The sequence below is a fragment of the Bos indicus genome, chromosome 22 (genome assembly GCF_029378745.1).
Source record: "Bos indicus isolate NIAB-ARS_2022 breed Sahiwal x Tharparkar chromosome 22, NIAB-ARS_B.indTharparkar_mat_pri_1.0, whole genome shotgun sequence".
Taxonomy (NCBI): domain Eukaryota; kingdom Metazoa; phylum Chordata; class Mammalia; order Artiodactyla; family Bovidae; genus Bos; species Bos indicus.
This window is the reverse complement of record NC_091781.1, coordinates 32105250-32122621: the sequence shown is the minus strand read 5'-3', so window position 1 is coordinate 32122621 and position 17372 is coordinate 32105250. Positions and strand designations below refer to the sequence as shown.

The 17372-nt window shown below is 41.2% G+C and overlaps 1 protein-coding gene across 5 annotated transcripts in view; it reads right to left on the bottom strand.

Moving 5' to 3' along the window:
• FRMD4B (FERM domain containing 4B) overlaps nt 1-17372 on the bottom strand; it is a 359361-nt gene that overhangs the window by 157320 nt on the left and 184669 nt on the right. The window contains exon 1 of one of the 5 annotated variants that reach the window (XM_019984893.2): nt 1558-17118. The exons of the other annotated variants lie outside the window; for them this stretch is intronic. Within the exon in view, the coding sequence (XP_019840452.2) occupies nt 1558-1581 (24 nt within the window). The 5' untranslated portion in view covers nt 1582-17118. Of the gene's footprint in view, nt 1-1557; nt 17119-17372 lie in introns of those variants that run through there. 5 annotated transcript variants of the gene reach the window in all.

Sequence of the window (17372 nt, the reverse complement as noted above, 5' to 3'; positions counted from 1 at the left end):
TAACCTCCATTCCAATAGTCATCAGTACACAGTTTTCTGTGTACTCCAAATGAATGACCAAATAAACGGTGCACTGGAACACAGAGAATGTGCCCTGGAGTGGAATTTGGTGTTTCTGGGAATATTTTAGTTTCTCTGCTAAGAGATGTAGTTCCTGATTCCTGAAAGGGCTGCATGACAAGATGGTCTTACTTCTAGGCAGGTTTTATGTCCTGATTCTTAATAGCAGGATCATCTCACATGAGTCTATGTCATCATAATAGAATCCAGGCAATAGGACTGCATTTTGGATATGTTACATTCCTTTCTACTCCTTCAGATCATTAAATAGTTTTAGATAGGACTGATTTAGAGACAGTTGATTGATTTCTAAGGCCACGCTACTGTGCTGGATTATGACAAGGGGATAGGATCCCAGCCGCTATTGTGATACATTTATTTCCTTGACGTTTGTCTCTCTACCCAATCCTACCCACTTCCTCCACAGACTTCCTCTTATAGCCAAGAGCTTTGCAGCCTCCTGGATGAGACAATTTCCTTTGTTTTCTAAAGTCTACCCAGATTTTCCTCCCCTCCTCCCTTTCAACTTCTACCCATGAGGGGAAAAAAAAAAAATGGATGCACAGAATTAGATTTGATGAACTTACCATAGCCACAATCCACAGGAGGAAAGAAAAAAAAAAAAAAAGGCTTCCCTTTAATTAGGATGTAGGACTTCCTTTGACAAATCATAAAGGTTTTATGAATTAATTGATAGCCATCCCCGAAAATGGCATTGCTGAGGTCTCTACCTTGAACTGCTGAATTCTGATTGCATGAAATCTTCATAAACTAGACTGAGGGATGGAATTCCATTTTTCTGCTGCTGTTTCAAGGCAAGACAGGGATGTATGATAAAAGGTCCTTTTAGAAAAGCTACTAATGAGTTCTAGTCCCCCACAGGATCTCTCCTGCCAAATGCTCACAGAAATAGAGATGGCTCCCAACACACTGTGCTGAGATGATTAACAACAGCAAATCTCAAAGCATTTCCATGCTGCTTACTGACACCGTTCCTGCCCTTGCTCTGTCCTTTCCACATCCGTATAACAGCTCAACTCTTTACAATTAAAAAAAAAGAAAAAAAGAGAATGGTTTTGGGGTGGGGTTGTGGGGAGCAGTGAGGTGGAATTATACACTTCAACAATTACCAAAGTTCTGAAATTGAAAACAAGAAATCAGCCTTTTAGGACCTTTAAGGGGGCAGAGATAACATTCAACACAATGACAGGAAAACCCTCCAAAAGATGAATGTTAAGGATGATTTTCACAGTGCTATCACACTGGAGCAGATCCAGGTCTTTGGGGGAAGGAATAACTCTTTGAAAAGAGTGAAGACAAACATTTCTTGGAGTTTCCTTTTCTGAAAGTCGGGTTCTGAAATATTAGTACTTAAGTTAATTCTCCCCTGTAAAATATTAAAATCTGCCCTCGATTCTCTAAGAAATGCCAGAAAGAGCTCAAGAAGCACCATTACGATGTCTGCAATCAAAAGATTAGAAGAGAAATTATTCTTACCTCTGAACCATGATCTCGGCTCATTTAAAGGGACTGGAGAGAACGGGCAGGACAAAGGACACATGTATTAAGCACTTGTGTGTGTGTTTTCTCCAAATACAAGCTGGTGGAAGTAGGGACCTAAAAACCCCGACGCCTTCCGCTGCCATATAATCGCAAGGAAATGACCTTACCGTTTGTTGCTTTGATTAGAAACAAAAGCCTTTCAACATGAGTCAGGAGAGCAATGGGAGGAAAAAAAAAAACCAACAACCCAAAACTTCTGCTATTTTTTTTTGGCCACCTAAAGCCTTTCTTCCTAACACGTGTAAACACATGATGAAATGTTGTTTATTGGTCATGCATCATCTGCATTGGATAATTATTCGGAGATTGGCTAGGACATTTAGGAATCCAAACTTCAGTTTTGGCTCTTCAGTCCGTACACATTTTGAACAGGCAGGGAATTTAATAAACACAAACAGAAATAACACTGAACTCAGCTGTGCTATTCACAGCCATTCTACACCATTCGCATTTACACTCAAAAGGAAACTCCAAATTCCATGGGATAACATTAGAATTGGCATCAGTGATGTTAGTCACAAACAGAAAATCTTGGGAGAAAGACCTTGGTCTTGAAAAAGGATTTATTTCATCATTTGCACTTCAAAATCATTACTAATGAACTCAATGGACAGGGAATAATCAAAATCCATTATACTTCAAAGTCAAGTAGAGAGAAAAATATATAAAATTCAGTTTAAAAAAACCCCACTTTTTAATTATAGAATGGCTAGGTAAGAGGCTGTGATGTGGTACCCTGTTTTTCCCATCTGAAAAAAGAATCTTCTGGACTTTTGTGCTAGTGTGTGGTGTAACTAAGAAAACATGTATTCTAGAGCCAGACGAGCCTGGCATTTTGTAGCCATATGTTCTTGGGTAAGTTATTTGACCTCTCTGAGAATCTGTTTCCTTCTTAGTAAAATGGGGATAAAAAGCCCTATCTCGTTAAGGGTGTTGGAGGAATTAAATGAGATTGGACATACAAAACACAAGGAATCTGACTGGCAGATAGACATACACCATGTATTTAAATAAAAGGAGAGGTGCCCTCTCTCCTATCAAAATCCCTGTCCCTCAGAAATGTCCCTCAGAAACTCAAAGACTATAATTCCTTTGAATTACAGTGTACTGTTGCGGGGAGACACAATACCTTGAAACAACCTAATTCAATATCAAGTTTGGATGCTTATAAAGATCATTTGGTGAAATCGGTAGCAAAGGAGTTACTGCCAATTCAATAATAATTATAGGCATGTGACCTTAGAATCGGAAGGGCTGAATGCTAGAGTAACCAGGTTACTTAACGCTACTTGGCCATGCAGTAGGTGGTTATGCTGGAAGACCATGCATATACAACTCTGCTGCTGCTGCTAAGTCGCTTCAGTTGTATCTGACTCTGTGCGACCCCATAAAGGAGGAAAAAATACTCACACAATAATACTCCCAGTGAAGTAACATACACAGAGACTGAAAAAGTGCTGTACTATTTATAATAGCTAAGACATGGAAGCACTAAAGTGCTTCTTGATGAAAGTGAAAGAGGAGAATGAAAAAGTCAGCTTAAAACTCAACATTCAGAAAACTAAGATCATGGCATCTGGTCCCGTCACTTCATGGCAAATAGATGGGGAAACAGTTGAAACAGTGACAGACTTTATTTTTTGGGGCTCCAAAATCACTGCAGATGGTGACTGAAGCCATGAAATTAAAAGAAGCTTGCTCCTTGGAAGAAAAGTTATGACCAACCTAGACATGTTATTAAAAAGCAGAGACATTACTTTGCCAACAAAGGTCTGTCTAGTCAAAGCTATGGTTTTTCCAGTAGTCAAGTATGGATGTGAGCATTGGACTATAAAGAAAGCTGAGAACCGAAGAATTGATGATTTTGAACTGTGATGTTGGAGAAGACTCTTGAGAGTCCCCTGGACTGCAAGGAGATCCAGCCAGTCCATCCTAAAGGAAATCAGTCCTGAATATTCATTGGAAGGACTGATGCTGAAGCTGAAACTCCAATACTTTGGCCATCTGTTGCGAAGAACTGACTCATTGGAAAAGACCCTGATGCTGGGAGAGACTGAAGGCAGGAGGAGAAGGGGACGACAGAGGATGAGATGGCTGGATGGCATCACCAACTCAATGGACATGAGTGAGTAAACTCTGGGAGTTGGTGATGGAGAGGAAGGCCTGGCATGCTGCGGTCCATGGGGTAGCAAAGAGTCAGACACGACTGAGTGACTGAACTGAACTGAACTCAACAGAATTGAAGACATGGAAACAACCTAAATGTTCATCGACGGATGAATGGATAAAGATGTTATACTTATATGAAATGGACTATTACTCAGCTATACAAAAGAATGAATAATGCCATCTGCAGCTCCATGGGTGGATCTAGAGATGATCACACTGACCAAAATAAGTCAGAGAGAGATAGAGATAAGCATCATATGATATCACTTACATGTCTAACTTAAAATACGACACATATGAGCTTATCTATGAAACAGAAACAGTCTTGTGGTTGCCAAGGAGGGAGAATTGGAAAAGATGGGTTAGGAGTTTGGGATTATCAGAAGCAAACTATTATATACAGAATGGATAAATAACCCAAGGTCCTATTGTATAATGCAGAGAATTATATTCAATATCCTGTAATAAATCATAATGGAAAAGAATATGAAAAATATATGTGTAACTTAATACCTTTGCTGTACACCAGAAACTAACACAATACTGTAAATCAACTATACTTCAATTATTAAAAAACAAGAAAGAAAAAGTTCTGTAGCTCAAATGACTTGGGCAGAAGCAAAGATGCCGTGCTTGAGTAAGCTAGAAGGATGATTCAGTCAGGGGCTTACATTTCGGGGCCAACACAGCACACAGATGCATGTAGAGAGACTGAAAAAAATTACTTCATAAAGAGGGAAAGTGCAAGAGAGCAATCACCCAAATTCTTAATCCACAGGGCAAATAATCTTAAGTACTGGAAGAAGATACTGGACTATTTCATCTACATTCCTAAATTTTTATATCTCCAAGTAGGGTAAGACACTTCCCAAGTGGCTCAGTAGTAAAGAATTTGCTTGCCAGTGCAGGAGACATGAGTTTGATCCCTGGGTTGGGAAGATCCCCTGGAGAAGGAAATGGCAACCCACTCCAGTATTCTTGCCTGGAGAATCCCATGGACAGAGGAGCCTGATGGGCTACAGTCCATGGGGTCACAAAGAGTCAGACATGACTGAGCACTCGCACATACACACCAAGCTGGGTAAAACACTTGTCTTGAATCTTCTTAGTTGGAACATGGGGAGTGACTTTATATTTGGGGGAACCTTCTATTTGGGGACATATAGCAGCAAAAGCTCAATAAATGGTGACTTTTCTCCCTGAGTTGGAAAGTCTACGGAGAGATCTAGTGTGACATTTCCAAAGATAAGGAAAGAATTTTTCACTGTTGAAGGACAATCAGAATTTTGATAAATAGTTTCATAATCAAGACAATAGAATGAGCTAAATCCAGGAGGCTAAAGCCGACCTGAAGGACCAGGTAAAGTGACAGACCAAATACAGGGTTGGGGCAAGGTCAGGTTATGGCCGTGGGAGCACACATGAAGACTAAAACCAGGATACGATCACAGCTTAAGTGTGTTGTTTTCAACCATCTTAACTCTGTTTCGCCTTTTCTAATTATGATCCCTGCTTTTCCATGAGGGCACCATCCAAATGATTAGAGTGAAACCTCATGTCCGTATATCAAAGGATAATAAACATGTGATTCAGGAATTGTTGTTTAGTTGCTAAGTCATGCCCAACTCTTTTTTGCGACCCCATGGACTATAGTCTGCCAGGTTCCTCTGTCCATAGGATTTCTCAGGCAAGAATACAGGAGTGGGTTGCTATTTCCTTCTCCAAGGGATCTTCCTGATCCAGTGATCGAACCCACATCTTTTACAGTGGCAGATGGATTCTTTACCACTGAGGCACCAGGGAAGCCCAGATTCAGGAATAGCAATAAAAATACCAGTCTCCTATATTCCCAGTTAAAGGGAACAGGGAAGAAGCGTGTCTGTCTTTGTTCTGGAGTTAAAAAGCTGCCAGGATGAGACCTGGAGTACCAGAGTACTTCAGGCCAGAGAGAAGAGCTGGAGATAAACAGAATCCAAAGACTGTCTGAATCACTATAATTTCTACTTCTACTTAAGCGAGTTAAAATTTTTTTTAATTGGTTTGCAAACAAAAAGGTTCTATCTAATACAGTAGTTCACAAGAGACAGGACAACTGGAACCAAATACCCTTCATCAACTGACCAATACTGTTTATAAGATGAGTGATTATCAACACGGAACTGGGGAGCTGGGTGGGGCCCCAGGTGCAAAGACACTGGGAGGCTGAGGTACCAGGGATTCCGTCTTGGGGAAAGGATAGCTGTTGCAGCACTGGTATCAGATAGGAGCTCTGTGGTCTGTGCGTTAGACAGGACCCTGTCCTCTAGAATTTGCATAGAAAGGTGCACACCGGAAGAGTGGCAACTCTCTACACCCAACCTGAAACCGCTGCTCTTCCACGTGGCTCCTCTCTGACAGTCAGCCCCGGGCCAGGGCTTAATGTGGGATGCAAATGCAGGCTCAGGGAGCTCTGCTGAGTCCCACTGAAAATGAAATTAAAAAAAAAAAAAAACCACACAGAAATTAACACAACATTGTAAATCAACTACAACTACTACATTGTAAATCAACTATTGCAGTGAAATAAATTTTAGAAAAGAAAATGAAATTATACCCCCAGAGTAAGTCCAAATGAAATATAGGCATAAGTGGAATTATGCCTATAAAATGCAAACTGTGACATAATTGGATGATCACTAACTGGTGAGCTTGGACAAGAGTATTGGTGACTCTGTGGGGCTTTCACTATCTCTAGAAGTGGGACAAGGGAAATAGGTCCATCATTTTAGGGGAAAAAATGTCAAAGTGTAGACCCGATTTTTAAAGAAATACAGTCTTAGGAATCCTTACCAGAAGCTTTGCACTTTCACAAAACCATCACTTTCATCACAGAACACATCATACATCAAACGAATGCCAGACACACCATAAAATCCCACCACAGGCAAAGCGCTGCAGTTTTCTAAAACTCTGACGGCCAAGCACAGCTCTGAACCACTCATCATAAACTAAAAGGACAAACTTAATTTCAGACCGGCTCATCTCCCGAATATGGTGAGGTTTGCATTAAAGAAAAGAATATTTCCTTCATAACTCCTCAACCTTCTCTAATTCTGCCTTGAGAACTGATCCAGTTCCTATCAAATATTCATGGACCACTATGTACGTGCAGAAGCCCTGCCAGGGAAATCCAAGATGAAAACACTACGGTCCTGACCCTCGGGGGATTTACAGCCCAGACTCAGTGTTTCTCAACGGGAGCCGCATGACCATCTCATTTCTCACCTCACAGGCAACCCTGCAGTTGAGGGTTCATGCATCCCCTTCACACACAGGCTAGGTCTTGTTTTCCATCATTTATCAATCCGGACACCAGTGTTCCTTAGGTTCCTGATAGTTTTCCTTAGATCTGCATTCATTCCAATAACTGTTTGGGGGGAGAGGGTTTGCTTATATAATGGTTGTAATACCTGCAAAAAAGGGCACTACACTTGGCTTAATGCTCTGTGGTCTTGTAATTTTTAATACATTTTGAACACTGGGGCTCACATTTTCCCATATGCACTGGCTCCTACCAATTATGTAGTTAGTTTTGCTGGGTATTGGGCTAGGTGGTGAGGACACAGTGATGATGGGGGAGATGTCCAGAGTGGGGCAAGAAATTTAAAAAATAATAAATATGGTTAATTTCAGGTGAGGGTTAAGACCTATGAAGAAACTAAAGCAGGAGGATGCAACGAAGAGTCATGGAGGGATTGAAGATGAAGAAGGAGCCCTCCAGGGGAGGGGCTTCTCTGGTGGCTCAGTGGCAAAGAATCTGCTTGCCAATGCAGGAGACACTGTGTTCGATCCCTGATCCGGGAAGATTCCACAATCCTAAGAGCAACTAAGCCCATGTGCCACAACTACGGAAGCTGGCAGGCTCTAGAGCCCGAGCTCTGCAACAAGAGAGGCCACCCCAATGAGAAGCCCAGGCACTGCAACTAGTAAGCAGCCCCCGCTTGCCACAACTGGAGAATAGCCTGCAGGGCAACAAAGACCACCCCTTCTTCCACCCTCCACAAAAAAACACCTGAGGCATATAAGAAAAAACTTAAGCAGAAACTTTCTTGAACAAGTGTCTTTTCAAGTCAAATGAACAGTTCTTTCATCTGAAAGAGATAGCACTAAAGTCATGTCCGACTCTTGAGATCCCACAAACTGCAGCCTGCCAGGCTCGTCTGTCCATGGGATTCTCCAGGCAAGAACACTGGAGTGGGTTGCCATTTCCTTCTCCAGGGGATATTCCCGACCCAGGAATTGCACCCAGATCTCCCGCATTGCAGGCAGATGCTTTACCGACTGAGCTACACAGGAAGCCTGAGAACAGCCCAGTTAAGCTGCCTTGATCTTTAAGTTACTGTGTGTTACTGCATATGAAATTTATTTTCAGTGCAGTATGTTAGGGTCTGGCTGAATGGGGTTGGGCTACAAGGGAAGGAAGGTAGACATCTCTTCATATCCTCTTGTATTAGCTCTTCCCATTCCGCACCCCAGTAAACAAAACATTTATAAGAAAAAAAAAAAAAAATGAGTCAGCCAAGGGAGTTCCCTGGTGGTCTAGTGGTTAGGATCTGCTGCTATTCACTTCTGTGGCCTGGGTTCAATCCCCAGTTGTAGCAAAAAAAGAAAAAGAAAAAAAAAAAGAGCCAGCCATGTGCATATTTGGGGGCTGAGTTCAGGACCACTTCTGCCTTCTGTGGGGCATATGGAAATTGCTCAACTCATACTGTGAATGAATAGGACTTCTGTTCAAAAAGGAAGAGCAGCAAATGCAGAAAACAAATTCATAATTTACTAGAACTGGGACAGCACTGCTGACTGATAAGGAACATTTGAAGTTTATTTAAGGTCTCCCTCAGGATCACGTGTTCCAGCAGTTGGAGGGGGCACACCATATCCAGGAAAAACAACCCTGATGGAAAAGTCCATTACTCACATTCCCCTCCAGGCAGCAAAAGAGGGAAGTTTCTTGTTCTAGGCGGCTTCTCTTGCTTTCTTAACCAAAAATAGAAAAACAGAGGTGAAAAAAGTAAGGGAGAAAGGCAAGCCTTATGGAGGATTCCTTTTCTATCTGTTTCACAAGATGAGAGCCCCATGACTTGTGACTTGGTTTTACCACAAGGCACTTGCCGTTTTTCAGGTGATGGACACTGTAAAATCTAATCTCACTCCCGTATTTGGAAAAACAAACAGAAAAAGGCCGTCAAAAATGCTCCAGCATTCATTGAAAAGTGCATATATTCATTGGTTTATTTTCTGAGTTTAAATGTTCCATGCAGTAAACTCATAGTCAACAGCCCATATTTATTCAGTGCCAACTGGTGCCAAGTATTGTGCCCCGTGCTTTACATAGATTCTTCTTTTATCCTGACAGCGACCCTAGGAAGTGGGTACTTGTTCATCTCCATTTTACAGCTGAGACAGAGGCTCAGAAGATCTGGTAAGAGAAGTCCTCACAACTGGGTGTAGGAGAACAGGATTCAAACCCAGAGCTCTCCGTCTTAAACACAGCCTTCTCATTCGGCTCTTGCAGACAGGGAGAAACACGTCCAGGGGTTAACATTCAGGCATGCTGGCATGCTATTAGATTTCCTTCCTGTATTTCTGCAGATTCTGGGTTTTTGTTTTGTTTTCCCCTTTTCTCCCACTTTGTGTTCCTTTGAAATCGAAACAGAACTTTTTATGGTGGAAAATTTCAAGTCCTTACAAAAAGTGACAGATGGGTATAATGAACCTCCATGTATCCATCAACCAGTTTTAACAGTTTTAACACATGGCTAATCTTGTTTCATTAATATTCTCATCCATTTTCTGTCCTTTTTATGTATTACTCTGGAGCAAATCTAAGATGGTCAAAAAAATTTTATCTGTAAATATTCCAATATAAAAGCTAAGGACATTTTTAAAAAATATAAAACTTTAATTACCCCCAAATGCCCAATATTAACTAATAATCATCAAATATCCAGTTAGTGTTCAAATTTCCACTTAATTTTTGAAGGCATTTTTTTTCCAAGTTTGTTTGAATCAAGATCCAAAACTGTTTACAAATGCATTTTGTTGTTATTTCTCTTAGGTCTCTGTTAATCTAGAAGTTTCTCTCCCATTCATCTTTCCCTCTTTTTTGCCTCTTCTCTGTCTCGCTCTCATTATAATTTATTTGTTGAAGAAACTGGGCTGTTTATTCTGCCAGTTCTCCCACCATCTGAGTTCTGTTGATTACATCTCTCTGGTGTCATTTTTGTTCACTGTATTTTGTTCACTGTATTTCCTGTACGTTGGTTGAGCCTGAAAGCTTGGTCAGATACCAATCAGGTCTCTTTTTGTCAGGATGGTTTCACTGGTCACCAATCTGTGTTTTCTCATTTGGGCTACCTCTCCTTGTGATGTTAGCTCAATAGTTAGATCATTTAATTGACTAAGGGTTTCAATATGATGACTTTCCAATTCTATCACCCTTTACTTTGAGCTAGACTATTTCTCAAGTGAGAAATTTCCTCTCATCCATGAATGGGTTACTAAGTGGTACAATTCATAAAGCAGAGATTGCGAATGCTCAATTCTTCACCTTTATTTACCAGTTTTCAAAATAGTAAGTTGGCACTTCTAATGGTAGCCAAATTGGTTTTTTATTTAAGTATTCATAAACATATGTATTTAGATATATTATATGTGCCATAATAAAATTTAAGTTGTTGTCTTTGTCGATGTTCAAACTGTCCCGTATTGGCCACTGGGAGACAATCCCTCAAGTCAACTACTGTATCCTTCAGACATGACTCATAGTTTTTGATATTTTTCTTGCTACCCAGGATGAAAAGATGCTCATCTTGTACATTTACTTTCCAAGACCTGTGCAGCATCTGCTATTGTTTTTTGTTTCATTTTAAAACAGAGCTATAAATAGCAAAATATACATCCTCTAGGTATTACAACTTGATCAAGTTTGACAAATGTATACACCTATATTGTCCACACCCTTACCGAGATAAAGAACTTTGCAGAATATTCTCCCAATTGCCTCTGCCCAATCTTTCCCCATCTCTCAGAAGCAACCACTGTTCAGATTTCTATTACCATAGATTAGAATAGATTTCTATTACCATAGATCAGCTATTCCTGTTCTAGGACATCATATGAATTGAATTAGAACGTATGTATTCTTTGATGAGTGTTCCTTCACTGAGCAAAATGTTTTCGAAATTCATTAATGGTGTTGGATATATTTGCAGTTAATTCATTTTTTATTGCTGAGTAGGTATTCTATTGTATACATATACAACAGTTTATTTACTCTTCTGTTAATGGAAACCTGAGCTATTTCTAGTTTGGAGGTATTATAAAGAAATAGGCTATGAACATTCATTTACAAGTCTTGTGTGTATGTGTGTCTGTGTGTTTGTATATGAGTATGTATATAAATTTTTATTTCTCTTGATTAAATACTTAGAAGTGGCGCTAACAGATCATGGGATGGATGCATGTTTAATTTTTTAAGAAACTGTCCATTTCCCAAAGTGTTAAGCGTCAGTCTCTCAGTCGTGTCTGACTATCTGTGAACCCATGGACTATAGCCCACCAGGCTCCTCTGTCCATGGGGATTCTCGAGGCAAGAATACTGGAGTGGGTTGCCATGCTCTCCTCCAGGGGATCTTCCAAACCCAGTGATCGAACCCAGGTCTCCTGCATTGCAGGCGGATTCTTTACTGTCTGAGCCACCGGGGAAGCCCGATTTCCCAAAAGGGCCACACCATTTTACACTCCCATCAGTAATGTATGAGAGGTCTTTGCCAACACTTAGTATAACAGACCTTATTTTAGCCATTTTAGTGACTGTGTAGTCATAGAAGCACCTGTGTTTAAGTGACTTTTTTTTTTTTTTAACATGTGCATAGGTTTGGATGCGGAGAAGGCAAGGGCACCCCACTCCGGTACTCTTGTCTGGAAAATCCCATGGACGGAGGAGCCTGGTAGGCTGCAGTCCATGGGGTCGCTAAGAGTCGGACACGACTGAGTGACTTTACTTTCACTTTTCACATTCACGCATTGGAGAAGGAAATGGCAACCCACTCCAGTGTTCTTGCCTGGAGAATCCCAAGGACGGAGGAGCCTGGTAGGCTGCCGTCTATGGGGTCGCGCAGAGTCGGACACGACTGAAGCGGCTTAGCAGCAGCAGCAGCAGCAGATTTGGATGATCGTTTATGCTGTGTGTGTGTGCTCGAGCACTCAGTTGTGTCCAACTCTTCGTAACCCTATGGACTGTAGCCCACGAGGCTCCTCGGTCCATGGGATATCTCAGGCAAGAGTACTCAAGTGGGTTGCCATTCCCTTCTCCAGGGAATCTTCCTGACCCAGGGATGGAAGGCAGATTCTTAACCACTAGTGCCACCTGATGATAACTGCTAACTAATACTAGCAAACCCTTACATGGTACATATACACCAAATGCTGTTCCTATATTTTGTAAAGATATACACAATAACGTCTTTGAGGTAGGAACTAGTATTATCTTTATTTTACAGATGATGAGAAAAATGAAGCCCAGAGAGGTTAAGTAACTTACATGAAGTCATAGAGCAGGAAGTAGCAGGTGCAGGATCTAAACCTAGACAGTTTGGCTCCAGGGCCAGGTTTCTGACCTATATGCAGTTCTGCCTCCTGCAATTGTTAAAACTGCAAAAATCTTTCCTTTCTCTAAAGTTTTGCTGAGATGTTGGCAAATATTTCTGGTCAAGACCACTATCATATTAATGAAAAAAGTTTTGTGATTTTTAATGTAAAGCACTTAAAAAAAGCTTCCTTCTATTTTTATCTAACTTACTTTGAATTTAAACATTTTCCTTTTACCAGTACAACTTCAGCTATTCCATTCTTTCCTCAGAAGTTTCTTTTCTTGAGCACCTTTTTGGTTGGACAACCTTCTACAAGTTGTGACCCTCAAGTCCTGAGCAGATCTTATATCAGAATCCTTTTTGTAGTAAGTATCAAACAAAGTGAAGAGGAACTAAAGAGCCTCTAGATGACAGTGAAAGAAGAGAGTTAAAAAGCTGGCTTACAGCTCAACATTAAAAAACTAAGATCATGGCATCTGGTCTCATCATTTCATAGCAAATAGATGGGAAAAAAGTGGAAACAATGACAGACTTTATATTCTTGGGCTCCAAAATCACTGCAGATGGTGGCTACAGCCATGAAATTAAAAGACACTTGCTCTTTGGAAGAAAAGCTATGACAAACTCAGACAGCATATTAAAAAGCAGAGACATTACTTTGCCGACAAAGGTCCATCTAGACAAAATTATTTTCTTCCAGTAGTCATGTACAGATGTGAGTTGGACCATAAAGAAGGCTGCACACTGAATACTTGATCCTTTCAAACTGTGGAGCTGGAGAAGACTCCTGACATTCCCTTGGACAGCAAGGAGACCAAACTAGTCAGTCCTAAAGGAAACCAACCCTGAATATTCATTGGAAGGACTGATGATGAAAGCTCCAATACTTTGGCCACCTGACTGGAAGAGTCAACTCATTGGAAGAGACCCTGATGCTGGGAAAGATTGAGGGCAGGAGGAGGACTGGGCGACAGAGGATGAGATGGTTGGATGGCATTACCGACTCAATGAACGTAAGTTTGAGCAAACTCCGGGAGATAGTGAAGGACAGGGGAGCCTGGCATGCTGCAGTCTACGGGGTTGAAAAGAGTCGGAAATGACTTAGCAACTGAAGAACAACAACAAACAAAATCTAAGTAAAAACAACTTCAATGTTATGAATCGATTATCTTACTATCTAAAGGGAGGGTAGCTCCAAGGTTGGTGAGGTCCACAGAATAGCACTGCCATCAAAGTCCCAAATTCCTTCCATTTTTTCCACTCAGCATGTTCTCCTGAAACTAACATTTTCTCATGGTTGCATATAGTGGTCACTCTTCCAAGTACCACATCCTTACTCCAAAAGAAGGACTATCTCTTTCTCTATGTCTCTTTTTAGGAGTAAAAAGAGCTTTTCAAGAAATGCATCAATGCCTTGCATGCCATTGGCCACACCTAGGTCATATGCTTACCCTAAACCAATCATGAGCAAAAGGAATAAGGTCATCATGATTAGCTTTGACCACAGCTTCACAACCTGTTTGTGGATGTAACAGGGGGAAGGGTATCCTGAGCTACTGGTCTGCTCAGCCCTCAAGGCAGCCTAAGATCCTGCAGATTGTCACCTCAAGCTCTGAGCAGCGTCATATACATTTACCCTGGTACCACACAAACATTAGCACCATGTATGTACTCTATGGGGCTTCCCTGGTGGCTCTGTGGTAAAGAATCTGCCTGCCAAGCAGGAGACGCAGGTTCCATCCCTGGGTTCAATCCCTGGGTTGGGAAGATCCCCTGAAGAAGGAAACTGCAACCCCTTCCAGGATTCTTGCCTGGGAAATGCCATGGACAGAGGAGCCTGGTGGGCTATAGTCCATTGGGTTGCAAAGAGTTGGACACGACTGAGTGACTGAGCACACACAACTTGGTGACTAAACAACAGCAGCAACAACAGTGTACTCTACGACATGGAAAACAGCAGTAAGGACTGGCTTCAGGATCAGTCAGGATATTCTCAAGACACATGGGAGGTGATATTGATCTCTGAGCCAGTTAAGACCTCTCAGGATAGAAGAAGGAAAAAAGACATGGCCCTTGTAAGCAGGCTTAGAAGATGAACAGGAAACAAGAGAACCCATAAGGGAGCAAACACCTGGAGTTGTATTCCATGTCATACAACTACCTTGTCTGTGTCCTGCCCCCACTGCTCTTTTCATGGTTCTCTCCTCTAGCTCAGAACTCAGAGCGCAGGAGCACAGGGGTATCACAGGCCAAGTTGAGGTCTTGGGCTTGCCCCCCTGGGTGAACAGGGAGCAGACAGGATAATCTGGCCCCCTTGGTGGCCATGGTAGGAAGCTTGCATGCAGAACTGCCTTTTAGCCATTTGCCTGGTGGCACCTCCAGAAGGGAGTTGGCGTGTTTAACAGAACGCCGACAGCGAGTGCTGCCCAGCTAACACATGACAAACGCCCTCTTTGAGGGGCTTCCTCTAGTCATTTCAATTTACCTCTCAGTTAGGCTGGCCCTTAAGAAAGCCTGTACACAAATGAATCTTCATGTCACCCCATCCTCACCTTCAGGGTGCAATCTCAAATCACCATGACATTAAGAGCACAAATCGTCTCCCAAGTAATCAGTTCTGGTGCCTCCCCAAAAAGAGACAAATGACAGTTTCATGGTCGCTTGTTGCTATGAAATCTCACTGCAACAATTCAACTCTGGCTAAATTATATTTAAGTTAATAAATATGGATTTAGAGAGCCAAATAAGCTTACAGGCCTCAGACATTCAAAAGAAAAAAGGCGAAAAAGGGAAAATAAATGGTGCACGGTTCTGTTCTCCCGCCCTAAGCTTTATCCCTTGTTAAAAAAAAAAAAAAAATTAAAGCCTTGGTGATCTCTTTCAAGCTAATCTAAATGAAGTTGAGAATGTTTACAGATAAGAATAAAACAAGATTTCTGAACTCCACTAAATACTACGTGGGGAAACCATGGTATGAAACCAGAGTATGATGGATGTGAAAAGAAATAACTATTCTCAGCTATTTGTAAATCCTAAGACTTTATATAGTACATGGCAGAGAGACTACATGAAAATCTGTCTTTGTGATACTTGGATTTCAACCAGCAATGCTCTACACAAACTTATTTTAACTATACAAGGAAATTCTGTATCACTATGAGAGGACAAACACTTCCTAAGAGACTACAATTTGCTCTAAAGCATGCAAACTAATTTATACTGTGATGAAATGCAGAGTATGCTTCCCCTGACCCTCTCTTGCTTCATGTTAAGTCGCTTCTGCCATGTCCAACTCTTTGCAACCCCGCGGACTGTAGCCTGCCAGGCTCCTCTGTTCATGGGATTCTTCAGGCAAGAATACTGGAGTGGGCTGCCAGAATACTGCAGTGCGCTGCCATGCCCTCCTCCAGGGGATCTTTGCAACCCAGGGATGGAACCCATGTCTCTTATGTCTCCTGCACTGGCAGACAGGTTAGGTTCTTTACCACTAGCGCCACCTGGGAAGCATTCCTGACACTCTCGGACACGTACAATTCCAGTGTTCCAAGAATCAGGACCCTCAGGAAAGCTTTGAAAAGCAGTTTCACTAAGTAAGGAGATAAAATGAAAACAAATATAAAACATTTTTTTTTTTCGCTAGTACCACAGTATAAATCAAAAGTTGTTGGCTACGATATGGAAAAGAAGGGTTCTTGCTCACTCAGTGGCACCAGAAATTGGTACAACTTTTTGGAAATTCAATGTCCTTCCCAACAAGGTATGTATCTTCCAGAAATTCTCCCACAAATGTTTTACATAAGGATGTTCATGGTAACCTCTGTCTTAGTAAAATCTAGAAACAACCTAAATGTTTATTAATAGGGGATTGGTGAAATTAATTGAGGTACATTCATACCATTGAATACACAATGGTTATAAAAAAATAATGAGATAGATCAGTATCTAAAATATGTAAGTAAATACATTTCAAACTAAGATGTATAGAATGATCTCACCTCTGTAAAATTTTACATTACTGTAGTATGTGAGTCATATATGTTTAGAAAATGTATGGTGAATATACACCATTAATAAAAGACTTTGACTAAAAACCATGCGTCTCTATAAAAAAAATGTATGGACTTACTTTAACCATAAAAAATTCTATGGTTCCCCAATGAATACAAATACTGCTTTAAAAAAATATTTTTTTGATCACTGACCTAGAGCCAGACATCCTGGAATATGAAGTCAAGTGGGCTTTAGAAAGTATCACTACAAACAAAGCTAGTGGAGGTGATGGAATTCCAGTTGAGCTATTCTAAATCCTGAAAGATGATGCTGTAAAAGTGCTGCACTCAATATGCCAGCAAATTTGGACAACTCAGCAGTGGCCACAGGACTGGAAAAGGTCAGTTTTCATTCCAATCCCAAAGAAAGGCAATGCCAAAGAATGCTCAAACTACTGCACAATTGCACTCATCTCACATGCTAGTAAAGTAATGCTCAAAATTCTCCAAGCCAGGCTTCAGCAATACGTGAACCATGAACTTTCTGACGTTCAAGCTGGTTTTAGAAAAGGCAGAGGACCCAGAGATCAAATTGCCAACATCCTCTGGATCGTGGAAAAAGCAAGAGAGTTCCAGAAAAACATCTATTTCTGCTTTATTGACTATGCCAAAGCCTTTGACTGTGTGGATCACAATAAACTGTGGAAAATTCTGAAAGAGATGGGAATACCAGACCACCTGATCTGCCTCTTGAGAAATCTGTATGCAGGTCAGGAAGCAACAGTTAGAACTGGACATGGAACAACAGACTGGTTCCAGATAGGAAAAGGAGTTCGTCAAGGCTGTATATTGTCACCCTGTTTATTTAACTTATATGCAGAGTACATCATGAGAAACGCTGGACTGGAAGAAACACAAGCTGGAATCAAGATTGCTGGGAGAAATATCAATAACCTCA